Source organism: Zophobas morio, unplaced genomic scaffold (assembly GCF_036711695.1).
Source record: "Zophobas morio isolate AGI-343-1 ecotype UQ-CSIRO unplaced genomic scaffold, CSIRO_AGI_Zmor_V1 ptg000006l, whole genome shotgun sequence".
Classification (NCBI taxonomy): domain Eukaryota; kingdom Metazoa; phylum Arthropoda; class Insecta; order Coleoptera; family Tenebrionidae; genus Zophobas; species Zophobas morio.
Genome location: NW_026972111.1, coordinates 18,178,441 through 18,197,942, shown reverse-complemented (window position 1 = coordinate 18,197,942; position 19,502 = coordinate 18,178,441). Strand labels below are relative to the sequence as shown.

Sequence of the window (19,502 nt, the reverse complement as noted above, 5' to 3'; positions counted from 1 at the left end):
GATAAAAATTCATAACGGATTCATAAACCACAACTTCAGGACTATATTAACTCATAACATTTAAAGCAACAAACATGAACTCAACCGTTTACTTTTCTGCAAAACCAAGGCAAGTAGGTAACGTATATTTCTTTATTACAAAAAAAAGTAGCAATAACGTTCAATCAAGAATCACATTTTCTGGAAAAATATTAATTTACGAGACCTTGGTCATTTAAACAACATAATAATTATTATAAAACTGTATAGTTGCAAAATGTATATAAGAACACAAATCATTGTATAAACATCAGTCAATTTATATAGATACATATAAATAAAAGTCCATTCAGCACATCCATAGATCCCACGTTATTAACCATGAAGCAAACAACAACAATTATTCTGGTTGTTTTATCAACACTACATCAATACCAATCCGCAAAACTACGTAAGTCTCCTCACTCAAACTTCACACCCATTTTGACACCAATGTCACAGCAACAAATTTCAAAAAATGTGACAAAGGAAAGCCCAATTTCGACAAATGTTTGTCGTCAGCAATCCAAGACGCCATAAAATACTTGAACAAACCTCTGGCTGAATACGGTTTAGTCAGTTTGGACCCTTATGTGACACCCAATGAAAGAACATTTGTGTTTGGAGAAGAGATAACGGGCCTGCGACAAAAATTCAGCAAATTCAAAATTTCTGGTTTCACAGACATCAAAAGTACTGACGCCAGGTTCGTACGCTATAGCGAAATTTGTAATGAGAATCAGTGGTGGGTAATTTGTAGAATGGACTTTGCGCATAAAATTTTATATCTCGATCTTGTTGTACCTAAGTTGGTGTGCAGCTTTGAGTATGAAGCTCAGGGAAGGATGGTTTTGGTGCCTGTGGACGTTGTCAGTGCAGCAGCTGCCACTCTCAGTAAGTATATTTTTCCATTGTTACCACCAGTGTTGGGCAGTATCTAGATACTTGTATCTAAATAAAGTGTCCAGATACATTTTTGGGTATCTAGTATCTGTATCTAGATAAAATCGAATTGAAGCACAAAATATCTGTATCTAGATACAAAATTAATGGCGCAGATACAGATACATTTTTTTATTTCACTTTTTTCAGTAGTTATTACGTGTTACATAATCATTAATTTTTTCAATTAGCACAAATTAGTTCTGTAATCGACTAATCGAATGTTCAATACATACATTTCTCTCGCATAATTCGCATATTTGTTACTGTTTTATACCTTTATTTTTCAGACAAATGTAGCATCTTTTCCTGTTGCCACATGTGTCATTTCTTCACTTTTTCATTGTTAGACCTAACGCGAGGCGGGCTTGGCAGGTCCGTTTTGACCTAGAATGTGCCGATTATGTTTAAGTGTAAATCTTGGGCAATAAAATTAATATTTTTACAACCCTCGGTAGAATAATTTATCGTGATATATTCTCAGAAATCGTGAAACGAGATTAAAATAAAGTGAGTTTCAAGAAAAATCTGAAAATTTAAAGTTACACTCTGGTGATTCCGGCCTGCCAGGCAGCTTTTGATCCTATTAGGGGTTTAAATACCTTTCTGAGAAATTGTACTTATTTTGCCTTAAACGGAACCAGCAATTCTTCCTAAAATGTATATCGGCCATTCCATTGTGACGGGTGTGACATTTGAATAAGCAAATCCAAGATTCAACAATTAATTTCTTGAACAGCTATAGCTGTTAAGTATTACAACTATAATCCTAGTTTCCTTATATAAGAATGGTCTCAAAGAAAAAATTAGTTGTCTTAATTGTATTGGCTTGGACTGAAATTACTAAAAAAATAAAATGTGACGGGTGTGACTTTCATCGGACTGACCACAACACATTTCTCATGATGCTTCGTGATTTCTGCGAGCTATCAAACTTTTTTTTACTCTATTTATTTTTATTTATTTTTGCAAGTAGCTCACATATGGAACTAAAATGAGACGTTATTAGTTGAAATGAATTACCTCCCAGTACCTTAAAAAATATTATTTTCTGATGTGACGGGTGTGACTCGGCGTGTGACGGGTGTGATGCCGTATGCAATTTTTCAAGACAAACTAGCAAGAAAACTTCTTAAATATTTATACATAATTAGCAAATATTATAATAACTTGGAATGTACTAAATCCTCTAGTGGCGGACACTTTCTACAGCGAACAACTGCAAGTAACGGACAGTTAAATTTAAAAAGAAAAGAGCAAAACCACGAACACAAAATTCTTAATTCTCTAAACTCCCTGAGTCATCACCCTTTTTAGTTTCTTCTTTTGTTTACAAATCCTGATGTTCTCTAATACAGTTTTGTTTACTACAGCACACTTTTTGTGTTCAAACTTGAAACTTATCCATTTTTTCTAACTTTGAATGCATTGGAAATCAGTTTTTGAATTAGCCTTCGTTCTCCTCATTCACGTGGAATGGCTGATATACCTGCCACACTGGGATAGACGATTCCCGGACATGGTCGTAAAAACATCGTAAGCCGATATTGAAGAATAATAATTTATGACAGGTTGCCGACAACAGACCTTCAACACAGAATAATCATTTCCCGTATTCTTTTGAAATATTAATTTTAATGCTGGATATAATTATTAGATATACTCAAACACAATTTGGACACTGTAGTATGGGAATAAAAACAAAAAAAATATTCTTTTTAAGCGTACGTAATAAATATTGCACAATTTGCGACACATCAAACAGCGAAGCGATGGCCTATTTGCAGGAAAAAAGAAAAGATTTTTCAGTCTTGAATAACTATGCTACAGTAAAATGTTTATTTTTAAAATTTAATACCACAATCCCTTCTTCTGCACCTGTGGAACGGGTGTTTAGTAGCGGAAACCAAATTCTGACTCCAAGAAGGTGTCAATACTGTTACAAAATACACCCTTACGCCGCCCCAGTACGACACCTATGGCCGTCGAGAGCTTTCTGGACGTACGCACGGCGCTGATGGGTGAATCATCACTGCTGACGGTGCCGTCTCGAAGCGGCGTCCAGGGAAGTCTCGAAGGGGAGTCGCAATGGATGTTCGTAAAAGATCTCGATCAGAGAATATGGGTTTAAATAGAGGCCACCGTAGGTAATGGATTATTCAGCCAGTGAAGACAGTCAAGAGAGCCGGAATAATTTCTGTACATATTCGTTGCAATAGATATTAGTGTAATTCAAGCTAAAGATATAAATCTTTGAGTTTTACCTACGCCCGATTTATTATTCGCTCGTCAAACGTAACACTGATGTCAGGAGTGGGACCAATTGTGAAATAAATCGGTATTCGAATTTCTGTTGGTGCTACTAGGGGAGACCGGAACAAAGTGAACTTTCGAGAAAATTCTCTCGCGCGACGTCCGTCAAGACTCTAGAAGTTTCTACAAGAAAATTTTATGCCGACTACCACAAGAGCGCAAACAGCCAACATAGAGGAACAACTGACCAAAATGATGAAAATGTTGAGCGAAAATCAAAGAATAATGGAAGAAAGTAGAAAAGAAGATCGAAGAGTAATAGAAGAAAATAGAAAAGAAGATCGAAGAATAATGGAAGAAAATTTAAAAGCCATGCAAACTACACTTTTGAACAGCCGAAGCGAAATCCTCCAAGTCGTGCGAAATGAAGTGGACGAGGTGAGAAATGAAATGGAAAACAAGATCAAGGAGCTCGAAGAAAGGCTGTAAACACCACGACCTACAATTACGACACCTGCAGAATTCACACAGGTGAGAGTTCAATCCCCTATTTTTGATGGGCAGACGTCGTAGACTACTAAAGTATAAGAAGCAATTTGAAGCTGCGGCCTTGTCGAATAGCTGGAATGACCAACAGAAAGCGACCGCCTTGGTAGTAGCACTACGAGGTGCAGCTCTGGAGATTCTACAAACATTATCAGAAGAGAACCAGAGGGACTATACCGCCTTGGCGACCGCCCTCGAACTCAGATTTGGAGATGAACACCTCCGGCAAGTTTTCGAAGCGCAGCTTAAATTTAGGATTCAGAAGAGTAATGAATCTCTTCAGGAGTTTGCGGAAGATGTTATACGTTTGGTACACCTCGCCTATCCTGAAGCTCCGCAAGACTTCCAAGACAGGCTGGCAGCAGAAACCTTCGTGAATGGGGTAAGAGATAGTAAGGTAAGAAAAGTCCTGCAGATCTCTGGGTTCAAGAAACCATCCGAGGCGCTGATTCGAGCGTTAGAAGTGGACGCCGCATACAACAGCTCACCTCGTTCCAACGTTAAGATACGAGGTATCGGAGTTGAGGCCGAAGTAAACCCTATTCAACAGAGTCTCGACAAAATGAGCGAGAACTTTGAGAAACTCGCCCGCGAAATAATTGCCGAAATCAAGACGGGCATTTCTAGACAACATGGAGGGCGCCTAGAATGTTACAGGTGTGGGCGTCAAGGGCATATTAGGAGGGATTGCCGTGTTAGATCGCCAGCGCCGATGAGGAGATCTCAGTTGCGACGTCCTCTACATCAGGAGCAGGATAACTAAAGGCAGTCGGTACCTCGGGGCGCGTACTGGCTGCTAAAAGAGAAGCCCCCAACGACTATAATGGTTAGAATTATCGCGGGGAGCATCGACAGCCCGACAATCAGCGGAAAAATCAATGAACGGGAATCGAAGATCATCATCGACACAGGAGCCGAAGTGTCTCTTGCAAGCAGATCCACGTTACAAAATTGCCAGATTAAATCAGTGGGTATGTACCACCACGACCACGTTGACGGGAGAAACAGCACCGGTTCTGGGTACAGCGGTGGTGAATGTAGAGCTCGGTTGACTCCGAATAAGGCATGAAGTTCTTGTGACGGAAATCGCTGACGATTTCATTCTGGGTATGGACCTAATCAGCCGGTATGGTTTAATGATCGATCCAAAACAGAAAATCCTGCGTTTCGGAGCCGAAGAATTTGTGCTGGGACGTCCGAATGTGGAAGCTGCAACGGTCAGACTAGTGGTCTAGTGGGGGTGGTGCAGCCGGCACGTGACTCGACCCACAAGCTCCTGATCGCGAGCACCCTAGTCAAAACCGATCGTGACATACCCTTACGTGTGGCAAACGTGTTTCCCAATGCAGTCAATATTAGAAAAGGGGAGATTATCGGAATGTGTAAGCCAGTCGCCCGAGTATTGAACTGCGAGGAAGAAGACGTTGAGAATGAGTCTAAGGAAGGGGATACCAAAGCCTTGGAGGTCAAGTGGGACCAGCTGTCTGCTCGTGAGAGAAAACTGGCCAAAGGACTCATTCGTAGGCACCGTAATGTCTTCGCCTCAGAGGAGGAACCATTCGGGAAGACCAACATCGTAGAACACCGAATTAACACTGGTGACACGCAACCGATCCGTCAGGCTCCGCGAAGACTACCCCTAGTCAAACAAGAAGAAGTTACAAGACTCGTGGACAACATGTTGAGAGATGGGGTAATTGAAGAATCCAACAGCGCGTGGTCATCTCCAGTAGTCTTGATTACCAAGAAGGACGGGACTACCCGATTTTGCGTCGATTACAGGAAACTGAACGACGTCACGAAGAAAGACAGTTACCCCCTTCCTCGAATAGACGATACCTTGACGACCTTATCCGGCTCAGCGTGGTTTTCGACCTTGGACTTGAAGAGTGGCTACTGGCAAGTACGCTTGCACCCGGACGACAAAGAAAAGACTGCGTTCTCCACCGGAAGTGACCTCTATCACTTCACCGTTATGCCCTTCGGATTAATAATAATAATAATAATAATATTTATTAATATCAGGGACATACAAACGTGTTTGATATTCGTCATTGAAAAGTGGAGACATGTACAATAAAATTTGATAAAATTTATATAATCTAGTCACAAACACAAAAATTATAGAACACAGTAACTACATGATACACATATACATATAAACTAATATTTCAAATGAATATGATTCGTGAGAATTCTTTTAATGTGTATAGTTCAGCTTTTACCAATTTATGTTTTACTTGGTTTTTGAAAACACTTAACTGCATTGCTCTATAGTTCTGAGGTAACGAATTATATAATTTGAGGGATTGGTAGTAACAGCTGTTTTCAAACAGTGTTGTTCTATGACGTGGATAACGGTAGATCTCCGTTTTTCTTGTGCAACTTTCGCTGATTAAAGCTTTTTGAAAATAGTTTTTATGTTGTTGATGAAAACATAGACATTCGTAAATATATAACCCGGTTTTCGTTAATATATTGTATTTTTTGAATACACCCCTACACGAATCCGTCATTTTTAAACCTGCTATTATTCTCATCGCTCTTTTTTGCATAACAAACACTTGATTGTTATCAGAATTTCCCCAGAACATGATACCATACTTAAGGATAGAAAAGAAATGACCGTAATAACAACTTAATAGAGTTTCGAGGTTGACTACTTTTTTCAGTTCCCTAAACATGTAACACACAGTACTAAGTTTTTTTGTTAAACTCTCAAAATGATAGTTCCATCGTCAATTTCGACCCCTAGAAAATTTACGTGTGGCTCGAGATTTAGCGTGGTCTTGTCAAGTACTACCTTTTTGACATAATTATTGTTGTTATTAATGTGATGGAACAGTATTAAATGTGTTTTATTTTCGTTGAGTTTTAGACCATTTGTGTGAAACCAAGTTCGAAATTCTGGAAGTATGAAATTTAGTTTTTCGGATAGATCTTTTAAATTTTGTCCTTGTATTAGTACACTAGTGTCATCTGCATAATTTATTATATGTGAATCAATTTTTTTAATATTATACGATAGGTCATTGATGTATACGAGAAATAATAACGAACCGAGTATACTTCCCTGCGGAACACCACAAGCAATCTTTTTTTCATTAGATAAGTATTCATGTCCGTTTTTTGCAATATTAACTTTTTGTATTCTATCTCTTAAATACGAATCAAGTAAGTTGTGTACATTACCTCTTACACCGTAGTTTTCCAATTTGTTTAATAACAGTTTATGGTTGACATTATCAAAAGCTTTTGATAAGTCCAAAAAAACACCTAAACCAACGTTACTTGTGTCAATAATGCCGTATACATTTGTTATGAATTGAAAAATTGCTGTGATAGTAGAAAGCTTTGTCCTAAATCCATGCTGACTATTTGACAAAATATTTTTTGCACTAAAGAAAGATATAAGCCTCTCATAGATAATTTTCTCAAAAATTTTCGCAAAAGAACTGATCAAACTAATTGGTCTATAACTTTCCACTGAAAAATGGCAACCTTTTTTATAAAGGGGCTTAATGATAGAGATTTTTAATTTGCTTGGAAAAATACCTTGTTCAAATGACCTATTTATTATATACTTTAGTGGATCTATAATAAAATGTGCAATTTTTTAAATTGTTACACTTGAAATTTGATCATATCCGGACGAATATTTCGGCTTTAAATTTCGAATTGCTATCTCGACTTCGGCTTCTGTGACAGGCAATAATAAAAGGGATTCAGGTATTCTTCTGATTTTTAATGGATAGTCGTTCGAAATATTTACATTGCTTCCTATCGATAAAAAATAGTTATTAAAAATTTCAGCCGCTAGTTGAGGATCATTTATAGTTTCATTATTATCAGTGACAAGTTTTGTAAATTCGTGAGTGTCTTTTTTATTTTTTATATTAGTGTTAATTATATTCCACATAGTTTTTGATTTATTTTTGGAACTGTTTATGAGTTGGTCATTAAGAAGTTTCTTTTTTTCTAATAAAAGCTTTGAGTAATACTTTTTGTATTCATTGTAAACAGGTTTAAATGATCCATTTATAGAACAACAATCTGCCAAAAAAGAGACTGTGTTTTTTATATGTGACAACTCTTCATCCATCCAGCAATGCTTATTGGCGCTTTGTTTACGTTTTTTAACAATGGGAAAACTTTGATTGTAATAAGTTAAAATTGTTTGTATAAAATTATCATACTGATTATCCACTGTAAGGGCTTTATATACACACACCCAGTTTTCATTTTCTAACAAAGTAAAGAAAGTTTGATAATTTTGATATTTGAACTCACGACCATATTCAAAACTAACCTTAGATGTTTTTTCTTTTGGATACAGCAGTATTTGACCTAGATGATCAGAAATGTGGGCATTAATAACTTTTCCTTGAAAGTTTGAATCTTTGTATACATAAATATTGTCAAGACAAGTTGCTGATTTACTTATAACTCTCTCTGATTATGTAATGCGCCAGCAACATTCGAGCGGCTGATGGAGATGGTGCTGAAAGGATTGACATGGAAGACCTGTCTGGTATACCTCGACGACGTCATGATTATGGGCAAAACGTTTGACGACCATCTGAAGAATCTCGAGGAGGTGCTAGAACGAATGGAAAACGCTCGTTTGAAACTAAATCCCAAGAAATGCTCGCTCTTCCAGAAAAGACTCGAATTCCTGGGCCATATCGTGTCGGAGAATGGAATAGAAACCAACCCGACGAAAGTTCTTGGTATCCGGGATTGGCCCATACCAAGAGACAAGCATGAACTACGAAGCTTCTTGGGACTCTGCACATATTACCGACGAATTGTAGAAGGGTATGCCGACATCGCAGCACCGTTACACCAACTGACGGAGCAGAAGGCGACTTTCAAGTGGAGCAGTACATGTGGGATGGCCTTTAAGAGACTGAAGACGGCTGTGTGCACCAGCCCTTTGGCTTACCCCAGGGACAAAGGAATGTTCGTCCTCGATACCGATGCGAGCAACTCGGGAGTTGGGGCCGTATTGTCGCAGATACAAGATGGGGAGGAAACGGTTATCGAATATTTTAGCAAATTACATTCCAAACCAGAGAGAAATTACTGTGCCACAAGGAAGGAACTGCTAGCCATTGTCAAAGCCGTCAACCACTTCCACAAGTATCTATACGGACAGGAGTTTCTGATTAGAACCGACCACGCTGCCCTCTCGTGGTTACTGCGGATAAAGAATCCCGAGGGCCAAGTAGCGCGTTGGCTGCAAGGACTACAGCAGTACCACTTTAGGATCAAACACCGAGCGGGTTGACTTCACAACAACGCTGACGCTTTGTCAAGACATCCGTGCGGAGAGTGCAAGCACTGCGACAGGATCGACGTCGAAGAAGGGAACCTGCCCGTTCGTCGAACGATTTTTGAGCAAGATGAAGAATGGACAACGGCGCGGTTAAAGCGTGAACAAGAAGCAGACGACATAATCGGGCCAATACTGAAGTGGAAAGAGGAAGGAGTCGAACGACCCGGCTGGGCAGAATTGTCCGACCAATCCCCCAGTTTGAAGGCGTTATGAGCCCAATGGAATTCCTTGGTCATGGAAAATGGGCTCTTGAAGCGAAAGTGGGAGAGTCCTGATGGACGTACCTCTAAGACGATGCTGGTACTCCCCAAGGTAAAGGTTTAGAGGAAGTTCATGCCGGAACATCTGGAGCCCACTTCGGAGTGAACAAGACTTTGTCGAAAATCCGGGAGAGGTTTTATTGGATAGACTATCGTGACGACGTCGAAAGTTGGTGTCGCAAATGTACGACGTGTGCGGCCAGCCAAGGTCCTCCTACCAGGGCGAGGGAAAAAATGAAGAAATATAATATTGGGGCACCTTTCGAAAGAATCGCCATCGATGTGGCCGGTCCGTTCCCTGTAACAAACGACGGCAATAAGTTTATCCTGGTGGCTGGCGACTACTTCAGCAAGTGGCCAGATGCCTATGACATTCCAAATCAGAAAGCCGTCACGGTCGCGAAAGTACTGGTTGACAATTGGATCAGTAGATTTGGCGTCCCCTTGGAACTTCGCTCAGACCAGGGACGCAATTTCGAATCCAACGTCTTCGAAAGAGTGATGCAACTACTGGAAATATGCAAGACAAAGACAACGCCACTACACCCACAGTCCCACGGCATGGTGGAAAGGTTCAATCGGACTATGGAGCAACACCTTTCGAAAGTGGTAGAAGAGCACCAAAAGGATTGGGACCAGCACCTTCCACTATTCCTGCTGGCCTACCGCGCAGCTATCCACGACACCACAGGTCAAACACCTGCTCACGTTGTATTTGGGAAGGAATTGTGGCTGCCCTGTGACCTAGTCTTTGGATTGCCATCCGAAGAACCAATGGAAGTACGTGACTACGTGGACAAACTGAAAGAGAAGTTGGTCAACGTGCATGAACTAGTGAGGGGCCGGATCAAAATTGCCAGTGACCGAATGAAGACCCGTTACGATGTGAAGGTCAACTGTGGCGGATTCCAGGAAGATGACTTAGTGTGGCTGTATAACCCCCGACGGAAAAAACTGGCTCCTGACTGGGAAAGTCCATACACTATCGTCACTAGAATAAATGACATAGTTTATCGGATCCAACGTGGACCGAAGACGAAGATGAAGATCGTTCATCTCGATCGACTAAAACGGTACGAAGGAAACAACGAAGGCGATTCCGATCGGGACGATCGGATTTGAAGAGGGGGGCAGTGTTACGAAATACACCCTTACGCCGCCCCAGTACGACGCCTATGGCCGTCGAGAGCTTTCTGGACGTACACACGGCACTGATGGGTGAATCATCACTGCTGACGATGTCGACGGCCGAGCGGCGGGCGCATAAAGACAGGTCTGGAGCCGGTTACCGGAAGTCTCGAAGCGGCGTCCAGGGAAATCTCGAAGCGGAGTCGGGATGGATGTTCGTGAAAGATCTCGATCAGAGAATATGGGTTTAAATAGAGGCGACCGTAGGTAATGGATTATTCAGCCAGTGAAGACAGTCAAGAGCGCGGGAATAATTTCTGTACATATTCGTTGCAATAGATATTAGTGTAATTCGAGCTAAAGAAATAAACCTTTGAGTTTTACCTACGCCCAATTTATTATTCGCTAGTCAAACGTAACAATACGTTCGAAATGTTAGTTTTAAATAATTTTTAAAAATTCATTAAACAATACATAAAAAAATATATAAACATGTTTTTCTTTAAACGTCAGAAATACGGGTCATTACATACCTCAATTGATAAATACAAAGTCCCACTTCACTGCCTTGACAGGAAAAAAAAATTCTGGTTGGGCCGTAAAAATTTTTTGCTGCCGCTGAATCAACCAATGAAATTTAAGCCTAGCCGTCTTATGTGTTGATGTTGATGTTCTCACTGTTACTAGTGTTTTGTGCTGCCAATGTCAATCACAGACAACTATCATATGTCATTTGTCACAATTCAGTCGGTCAGAGTCGAAGATTCGAATTATAACTGTCACCTAAATTAACCAATCATCATGCACAATCTTATAATAGTCTTATAATAATATAAAAAGGTAAAATTTTACAAAGGGCACTTCACGATTTCGCACAAACTGTTTGCAGACAACTCTTCTACAGCACCCCCTGAACACGTTCCTCACTTTCAAATGTTGTAGAAATGCTTACTTTATGCTTTTGCCACAAAAAAATTGTTAAATTTCCCACACTCTTTAATGAGAAGCCGTTTCCAACATAACCTAACTTACATGTAATGTCGGGTATTTAGTGAAGGTAGGCGTTTCGCGCCCTGCGCCCCATTACAAACATACCCCTAAACGTGGCACTTCTTGCTCCGTGGATCATTGTCATTGGAATTCGTGCGAATTCAACTACTTATGTGTGTAGTTGGTTGCCTACATGTGGCACAACTAATAGGGTGCAAACCATAGGGCGAACACTAAATATTTTTTTGTGACACAAGGAAGCATTTCCACAACTTTTGAAGGTAAGGAACGTGATCAGGGGGTGATGTAGAAGAGTTTTGCACAAACAGTTTGTGCGAAATCGTGAAGTGCCCTTTGTAAAATTTCACCGAAGTAACAACATTTAAAATATTGTAAAATGATAGTATTTGTAGGAGTACGGGATGGAATCAAAGGTATTTTGATTGCTAGAACTTGTCTTCTACAGATTTTAAAGGTGGCATATTTAGGTGAAGTTTGTTTTAAATAGCTGGAATTGGAATATTAAACAAGAAGAAAAGGCCTTTCGGTGAGTAAATTTGCCACTGACCTATTTTCACATCAAAGTGAAAAACTATATCGATACTGAAAGAAAAAAATCACACAGTTATAGAGTATAGTGACTCCAATTTTTCTGCCTAGGCTGTTTTCGCATTTTTTCTGCCGGTCATCAGCGGCAGAAAAAGTGAGGGGTAGGTACCTACCTGTTTGGTGATTATGATTTATGATCAAGTGTCTGCATGTTTTAGACCGTAGAATACAAGTTGGTTATCGTATTAGTGCTTTAAGAATCAGTTCTAAGTGATTTTTGTCACAATTTCTTAGATTTCAACATTTTTATGTCCAATAAATTGGATCCAATTTCACGTTTGAAGAAAAAATAGCATGTTTTATACGGAGAAAAATGACTTTTCGTGGCGAATCTGTAGGTTTGACGGCCGAGCGCGCGAGGCCGGCAATTACAGATGAGTCTCATTTTTGCTCCTTATAAAACAATATACTATTTCAGTTATTTTATTCGCCAAAGCTTCAAAAAGTATCTGTTTTCTTGTATCTGTGTCTAGATACTTTTATCTTCCATATATCTATATCTGTATCTAGATACTTTTAAAAGTATCTGTCCCCAATACTGGTTACCACATAGATTTAGGTGGTAATTAAATTTTACTAGAACGATATATTGGTCGAAATTTGATATTGAGAATTTTATTTTTTAACTTTCGCAGTTGAAGTTACTTTTTTTTGCAGATTCGACGACTTTTAAAATGCCGTTCCCTCTACAAGAATTCAAACAAGGAAATGACATACACTATAAGGTAACGGGGAGCAAAATGTTATTTGTTCCCACATCAGTCCACTACGACTTTAAGAAAATTGTTGGAAACGAAGACATAGATAAAGGATTGAATGCCCTAATGGATAAAAACTGGTTAAATATTGCGATATTTTGGCAACGGCTGTTCCCCGGGATGTTTATTCGAAGTTTTGAAAAACTATTTAATAATCTGTTGGAAAAAGTGCCTGTGGTTGACTTGTTCGATGGGCTCTAGTCCAACAAGGTGGAATTGCACATTTTCAATTGTCCATTGTACAACTTTTTTGTTTAACTTAAGTATTTTTTTGTTAAATGGGTGCTAACGTTTGTCTTTTACCAGAAAATAAAGTTTTATGTTGCCGAAAATGCGCTCCTTATTTATATTTTCTTAAATGTAGTAACGTTAGTAATAGATGTTAGACTTGAATAGCAATGAAAAGCACACGAGCCGGCAGACGAGTTAATTTGAATGACAAACTGAAAAAAGTTGTTCTATATTTTTATTCGACCTGAGGAGAAAATCCAACAAACAAATTATTGCAAACCGATTAACCTCTAAAACTGGTCAATCATCTGTTTCTCTTTTTACTTAATAAAATAAAAGTCTCACCAACAGACCTTTCGTCTGCAATTTCGTGGAGTGCTAAAATTGGCGTTCAGTTTTAAAAAAATTATCATTTGGTGCATTATATATAAAGAGAAAAATATGGTTTTGTTGTCAACTGACAGCGTACACACATAACCATGAACTTTGGTATAAATAGATAATTGCCAACCGATAAATTGGAAAAACTCGTAATTGAAACATCGAAAAGTGGAGAAACTGAAAAAGTGAAAAATCTAAAAATCGGAAAATAGAAAATTTTAAAGGAAAAAATTAAAATATCAAACGTGAAAAATGGAAAAAATTAACAATTTAAAATCCGAAAAAATGAAGAATTGAAAAACTGAAAAATGAAGAAATCGAAAAATGGAAACATTGAAAAGAAATCGAGAAGTGGAAAAATCGAAAAATGGAATAGTCGAAAAATTGAAAAAGTGATTAAACAAAAAAATAGAAAAATCTAAAAATAGAAAAGCTAGAAGCGTGAAGAATTGACAAATTGAAAAATAGAATAAGTCAAAAGTCAGAAAATCGAAAAATTGAAGAATGGAATATTGAAAAATCACAAAACTAAAATATGGAAAATTTAATAAATCAAAAAATTGAAGAAGAATTGAGGAATCGATAGATTGAAAAATACCAAAACTAAAACATCGAGAAATAAAGAAATCGAAAAATGAAATATATATATTTCTTCAATATTTCAGTTTTGGGATCCTTAGCGATAAATCGAAAGAAAAATCGAAAAATTGAGGCATCGAAAAATAGAAACATCGCAAAACTTGAAAAATTAATGAAAAATTCACGAATCGAAAAATTAAAAAGTCTCAAAACTGCAAAACTCGAAAACTAAGAAATCCGGGTAAACAAAGATCGAAAAATTTAAAAACTGAGGAATCAAAATATTGAAGAATTCCAAAAGTGATAAATAAATCGAAAAATCGAAAGCAAAAAAAACAAAGAAAAATTGAACAGATAAATCAGAAAATCTCAAAACTGAAACATCGAAAAATGGAGAAATTGAAAACGTGAAAAATCTAGAAATCGAAAAATAGAAAATTTAAAATAAAAAATTAAAAAATGAAAAAATTTAAAAAATTGGAAAACTATAAAAATTGAAAAATCTGAAAATAGAAAATATAGAAGCGTGAAAAATTGAAAAATTGAAAAATAGGAAAAGTAAAAAATCAAAAAACCGAAAAATCGAAGAATTTAATATTGATAAATCTCAGAAGTGAAATATGGAATATTTGATAAATCGAAAAATCGAAGAAGAATTGAAGAATCGATAAATTGAAAAATCCCAAAACTAAAACATCGAGAAATTGAGAAATCGAAAAGGTGAAAAATCAAGAAAATCGCAAAAATCCAAGAATTGAAAAATCGAAAAATCGAAGAATTGAATATTGAAAAATCTCAAAACTTAAATATCGGATATTTGATAAATCGAAAAATCGAAGAGGAATCGATAAACTGAAAAATTGCAAAACTAAAACTTCGAGAAATCGAGAAATCGAAAACGTGAAAAATCAAGAAACCAATAAAATCCAAGAATTGAAAAATCGAAAAATCGAAAAATGAATCGAAATATTAATGAATCCCAAAACTGAAATATATATTTGATATATCAGTTTTAGCGATTCTTAGAGATAAGTCGAAAACAAAATCGAAATTTTGAGACATCGAAAAATCGAAAAAAGGAAAACTCGAAAAATCGAAGAATTGAAGAATCGTAAATTTAAAAAAGAGTTTCAAACTTGAAATATATTTCTCCGATATTTCAATTCTGGGATTCTTGGCTTTAAATCGAAAAATCGGGCCGTCGAAGAATTGAAAAATCAATCCTTGTCAGGCTTGTAATTTATGTTTTCCCAAAAAAATAAATCGAAGAAAAATTGCGGAAGCGATGAATTAAAAAATCTTAAAACTGAAAGATCGGAAAATTAAAAATCCAAGTAACCAACAATTCGGAAAATCTCAAAATACTGAACAATTCCAAAACTGATTAATAAATCGAAAAATCGTAGAAAAATTGAACTGATAAATTGGAAAGTCTCAAAACTACAACATCGAGAAATTGAGAAACATCAAAAAATGAAGAAGTTGAAAACGTGAAAAATCTAGAAATCGAAAAATGGAAAATTTAAAAGAAAAAATTAAAAATCTAAAATAGGAAGTTTAAAAACATTTAAAAATATATAAATTGAAAAATCGAGCAACCGAGAAATCAAAATTTATAAAATTTAAAAGATCGTATATTAAAAAATCGAAAAAATGAAAAATCAAGAAATCAAAAAATCCAAGAATTGAAAAGTCGGAAAATTAATTAACTAAAAAAAAAATCGAAAAATTGAAAAGTCGAAAAAACGAAACTTTGCGGAATAAAAATATTGAAGAATTCCAGACGTGATAAATAAATCGAAGAATAAAAAAAAAACACGAAATGTTAAAAAAAAATTGAATCGATAAATTGGAAAATCTCAAAACTACAAGATCGAGAAATTGAGAAATCGAAAAAGTGAAAAATCAAGAAATCAAAAAATCTAAGAGTTGAAAAATCGCAAAGTCGAAAAAATGGATCCAAATATTAAATAATCCCAAAACTGAAATACATATATATATTTCTTCGATATTTCAGTTTTGGAATTCTTAGGCCCGGTTTTACAATGCAAGCTTAAGCGAGGTTAAAAGATAAGCCTTGGTTCAACTGCAGTTGTCCGTTTTACAATACATAGTTCAATGTTAAACCGCGCTCAAACGAAGGCTCAGCTGAGCGCTGATGTCAGGGTGGTTTAAGCTTCCCTCAACTGTCCATAACCTCAAATGTCTGTGCTTTATCGTTTTGGTGGTGTGACAGCATTATAATTGAAGATGGAAAATTTATTAGGAGTATTAACTGACGATGAAGACGTTTTAGAAATGATAAACATACCTATTAGAACGGGCACTTATGCGACGACCAAAAGTTTTTCAGTTGAGAGAAAATCACTTTGAAAAGTGAAATGCTGGGGAATTTTTGAAACGATTTCGTTTTTCCAAGACTGGCGTACGGTTTATTTTGCAACAAATACAGGAGCAAATTACATCGCGAACAGAAAGAAATCATGCAGTATCACTGGAGCAAATGCTACTTGTGACTTCACGTTTCCTTGCCACTGGATCTTTTCTGCAAGTTGCTGGTGACTTTATAGGGGTTAGTAAAGCAACAGCTTCTCAAATAATTAATGTTTTGGGGTGTGGAAAAGACGCTTTCCAGCATTGGCTTTTGGAATTCGTTTAAAAATGTGTAAAGTAGAGGCAGTGGTTGTGGCAACAGCAGTTTTACACAACATTGCAATTATTTTAAATGAAGAAGAACCGCCAGTGGACGCAGAAGAAGAAGCAGCAGTGAATTTTGTGAGCGATGTTCTAATTGAAAACATTGGAGAATATAGTGGCAATTATAATCAGAACAATTTTGTACGGAACCAGTTCATCAGAGAATATTTTACTCATTTGCTTTTTTTGATTTCGTTTTTAGTTGCAGTAAATAATAAAATGTAATGTAATTATTTATTTAAGTTTTATTATTTAAAATATTAAATTTTTGGGCAATTAATATTTCAATCTTCATTTGGTGTTCTGCTTTATTACTTCTAATTCAAGTGCAGCTTTGTCTCTCATAATTTGCATGTCTAGTTCATGTTTCTCTTTCATGGCTTTTAATTTAAACTCTTGCTCCTTTTGGATGTATTCCTTTTGACTTAGTTTGACAAGTTCTTTGGCAGCGGCCCATTGCTCTAAATTATCACTTGTCTGGTTTTCTTTACCTATACAAACAATACATTAATAAAGTTTTAAGACAAGTGTCAAACATTTTTTAATATAAATATATATACATATAATACCTCTACGATATGGCGTGAGTGCTGAAAATTTTTTTTGCTTCAAGATTTTGGGGGGAGTATTTAGCCCAATTCCCAGTTTGACCATTTTCTACAAAAATAACCATAGGTACAAGTCAAAACGAATTATTTGATTATTATTATTAATGTTTACCACTTTCTTTATTGGGACAACTTATTTTATCCATAACAGGCACTTCTCTCGAAATTGCTCCGGTTTGATCTTTTGGCATAAAACAATCTGAAATAAAGAAAAAATAGTAAAAAATTTCTGAATAAAGTGTATGTAAGGATAAAAAGTATTTACCATCATTTTCGTCATCAGACAGATTATGCCGCTGTTACTTTGGAATGCTGAAAAGCATCAACATTTTAATTTTACAATACATATTATTCATAAAAATACTTATTACAGGTTGTTTCGGAATCGCCATCAAATTCGCTGCTATACCCCATTAGTCTGGCCCCGAGAATTTCTTTTACAGCCACATCAACATCGGTGGCCTCAATACTTTGTTGTGACCCTCTCCCAGTACCACCAACATAGGCTTTCTCGTCGGCAAATTTTTTCGTTGTCCTCTTCTTAATGTTGTCGTACTTTTTGTTCAAAACTTTGTGATCCCGGAAGGTCTGGCCAGATAAATAATTGAACTCTACTTCAATTTTCTTCCAACACTGATTTTTTTTTTTTTATTTGCATCAGTGTTGGACAATTTACACTCCAGAATATTTCTATACTTGCTCACTAAAGATAGGAGCAAGTTTTCTTCGGATTTTGTAAAATTCGGAGCACGTGTATTACTCATCTGAAACGAAATGTTAAAAACCATCATAATCATCTACTTATTAACGAGCAAATGTTACATATACAAATATACGTACCCCACTAACGCAGAAAACTAATTACTTTGCAGAATTTGTCACAAATAATTTATAATAATGTGAGCAACTTCGAATCAGCGCACACAAATGACAACCATAGATGACAACAACAACACACTTCCAACGTGCTCCCTACGTGGTCTCAACTGTCAGATTCTCGGGTGCGCGCTACCAACCTAAGGAAATTTGTGGTTCAGCTGAACCGGACGATAGCGGTGTTTGTAAAACGGACGCATGAATTGAAACCTCAGTTCAGTTGAACTCAAGTTCAGTTGAACTCGTGTTGAACCGGACATTTGTAAAACCGGGCCTTAGGCCCGGTTTTACAATGCAAGCTTAAGCGAGGTTCGAAGATAAGGCTTGGTTCAACTGCAGTTGTCCGTTTTACAATACATAGTTCAATGTTAAACCGCGCTCAAACGAAGGCTCAGCTGAGCGCTGATGTCAGGGTGGTTTAAGCTTCGCTCAACTGTCCATAACCTCAAATGTCGGTGCTTTATCGTTTTGGTGGTGTGACAGCATTATAATTGAAGATGGAAAATTTATTAGGAGTATTAACTGACGATGAAGACGTTTTAGAAGTGATAAACATATTAGAACCGGCACGTATGCGACGACCAAAAGTTTTTCAGTTGAGAGAAAATCACTTTGAAAAGTGAAATGCTGGGGAATTTTTGAAACGATTTCGTTTTTCCAAGACTGGCGTACGGTTTATTTTGCAACAAATATAGGAGCAAATTACATCGCGAACGGAAAGAAATCATGCAGTGTCACCGGAGCAAATGCTACTTGTGACTTTACGTTTCCTTGCCTCTGGATCTTTTCTGCAAGTTGCTGGTGACTTTATAGGGATTAGTAAAGCAACAGCTTCTCAAATAATTAACGTTTTGGTGTGTGGAAAAGACGCTTTCCAGCATTGGCTTTTGGAATTCGTTTAAAAATGTGTAAAGTAGAGGCAGTGGTTGTGGCAACAGCAGTTTTACACAACATTGCAATTATTTTAAATGAAGAAGAACCCCCAGAAGAAGAAGCAGCAGTGAATTTTGTGAACGACGTTCTAATTGAAAACATTGGAGAATATGGTGGCAATTATAATTAGAACAATTTTGTACGGAACCAGTTCATCAGAGAATATTTTACTAATTTGCTTTTTTGATTTGGTTTTTAGTTGCAGTAAATAATAAAATGTAATGTAATTATTTATTTAAGTTTTATTATTTAAAATATTAAATTTTTGGGCAATTAATATTTCAATCTTCATTTGGTGTTCTGTCTTGATTACTTCTAATTCAAGTGCAGCTTTGTCTCTCATAATTTGCATATC

At 36.8% G+C, this 19,502-nt stretch overlaps 1 protein-coding gene and 1 long non-coding RNA gene across 2 annotated transcripts; one reads left to right on the top strand and one right to left on the bottom strand.

Moving 5' to 3' along the window:
• The first annotated feature begins 360 nt into the window (after positions 1–360).
• On the top strand, positions 361–13,119 carry LOC135123872 (uncharacterized). The gene is made up of 4 exons (XM_064048747.1): positions 361–430; positions 481–724; positions 779–912; positions 12,742–13,119. Exons 1-4 carry the CDS (start codon positions 361–363, stop codon positions 13,041–13,043), a joined length of 750 nt encoding a protein of 249 aa, XP_063904817.1. The 3' UTR covers positions 13,044–13,119.
• Positions 13,120–17,302: 4,183 nt separating this feature from the next.
• LOC135123174 (uncharacterized) lies at positions 17,303–17,630 on the bottom strand. Its single transcript, XR_010279573.1, has 3 exons — positions 17,604–17,630; positions 17,451–17,537; positions 17,303–17,387 (listed from the first exon to the last, which is right to left on the bottom strand). It is a non-coding gene; the product is annotated as an uncharacterized LOC135123174 (long non-coding RNA).
• Positions 17,631–19,502: the final 1,872 nt, after the last annotated feature.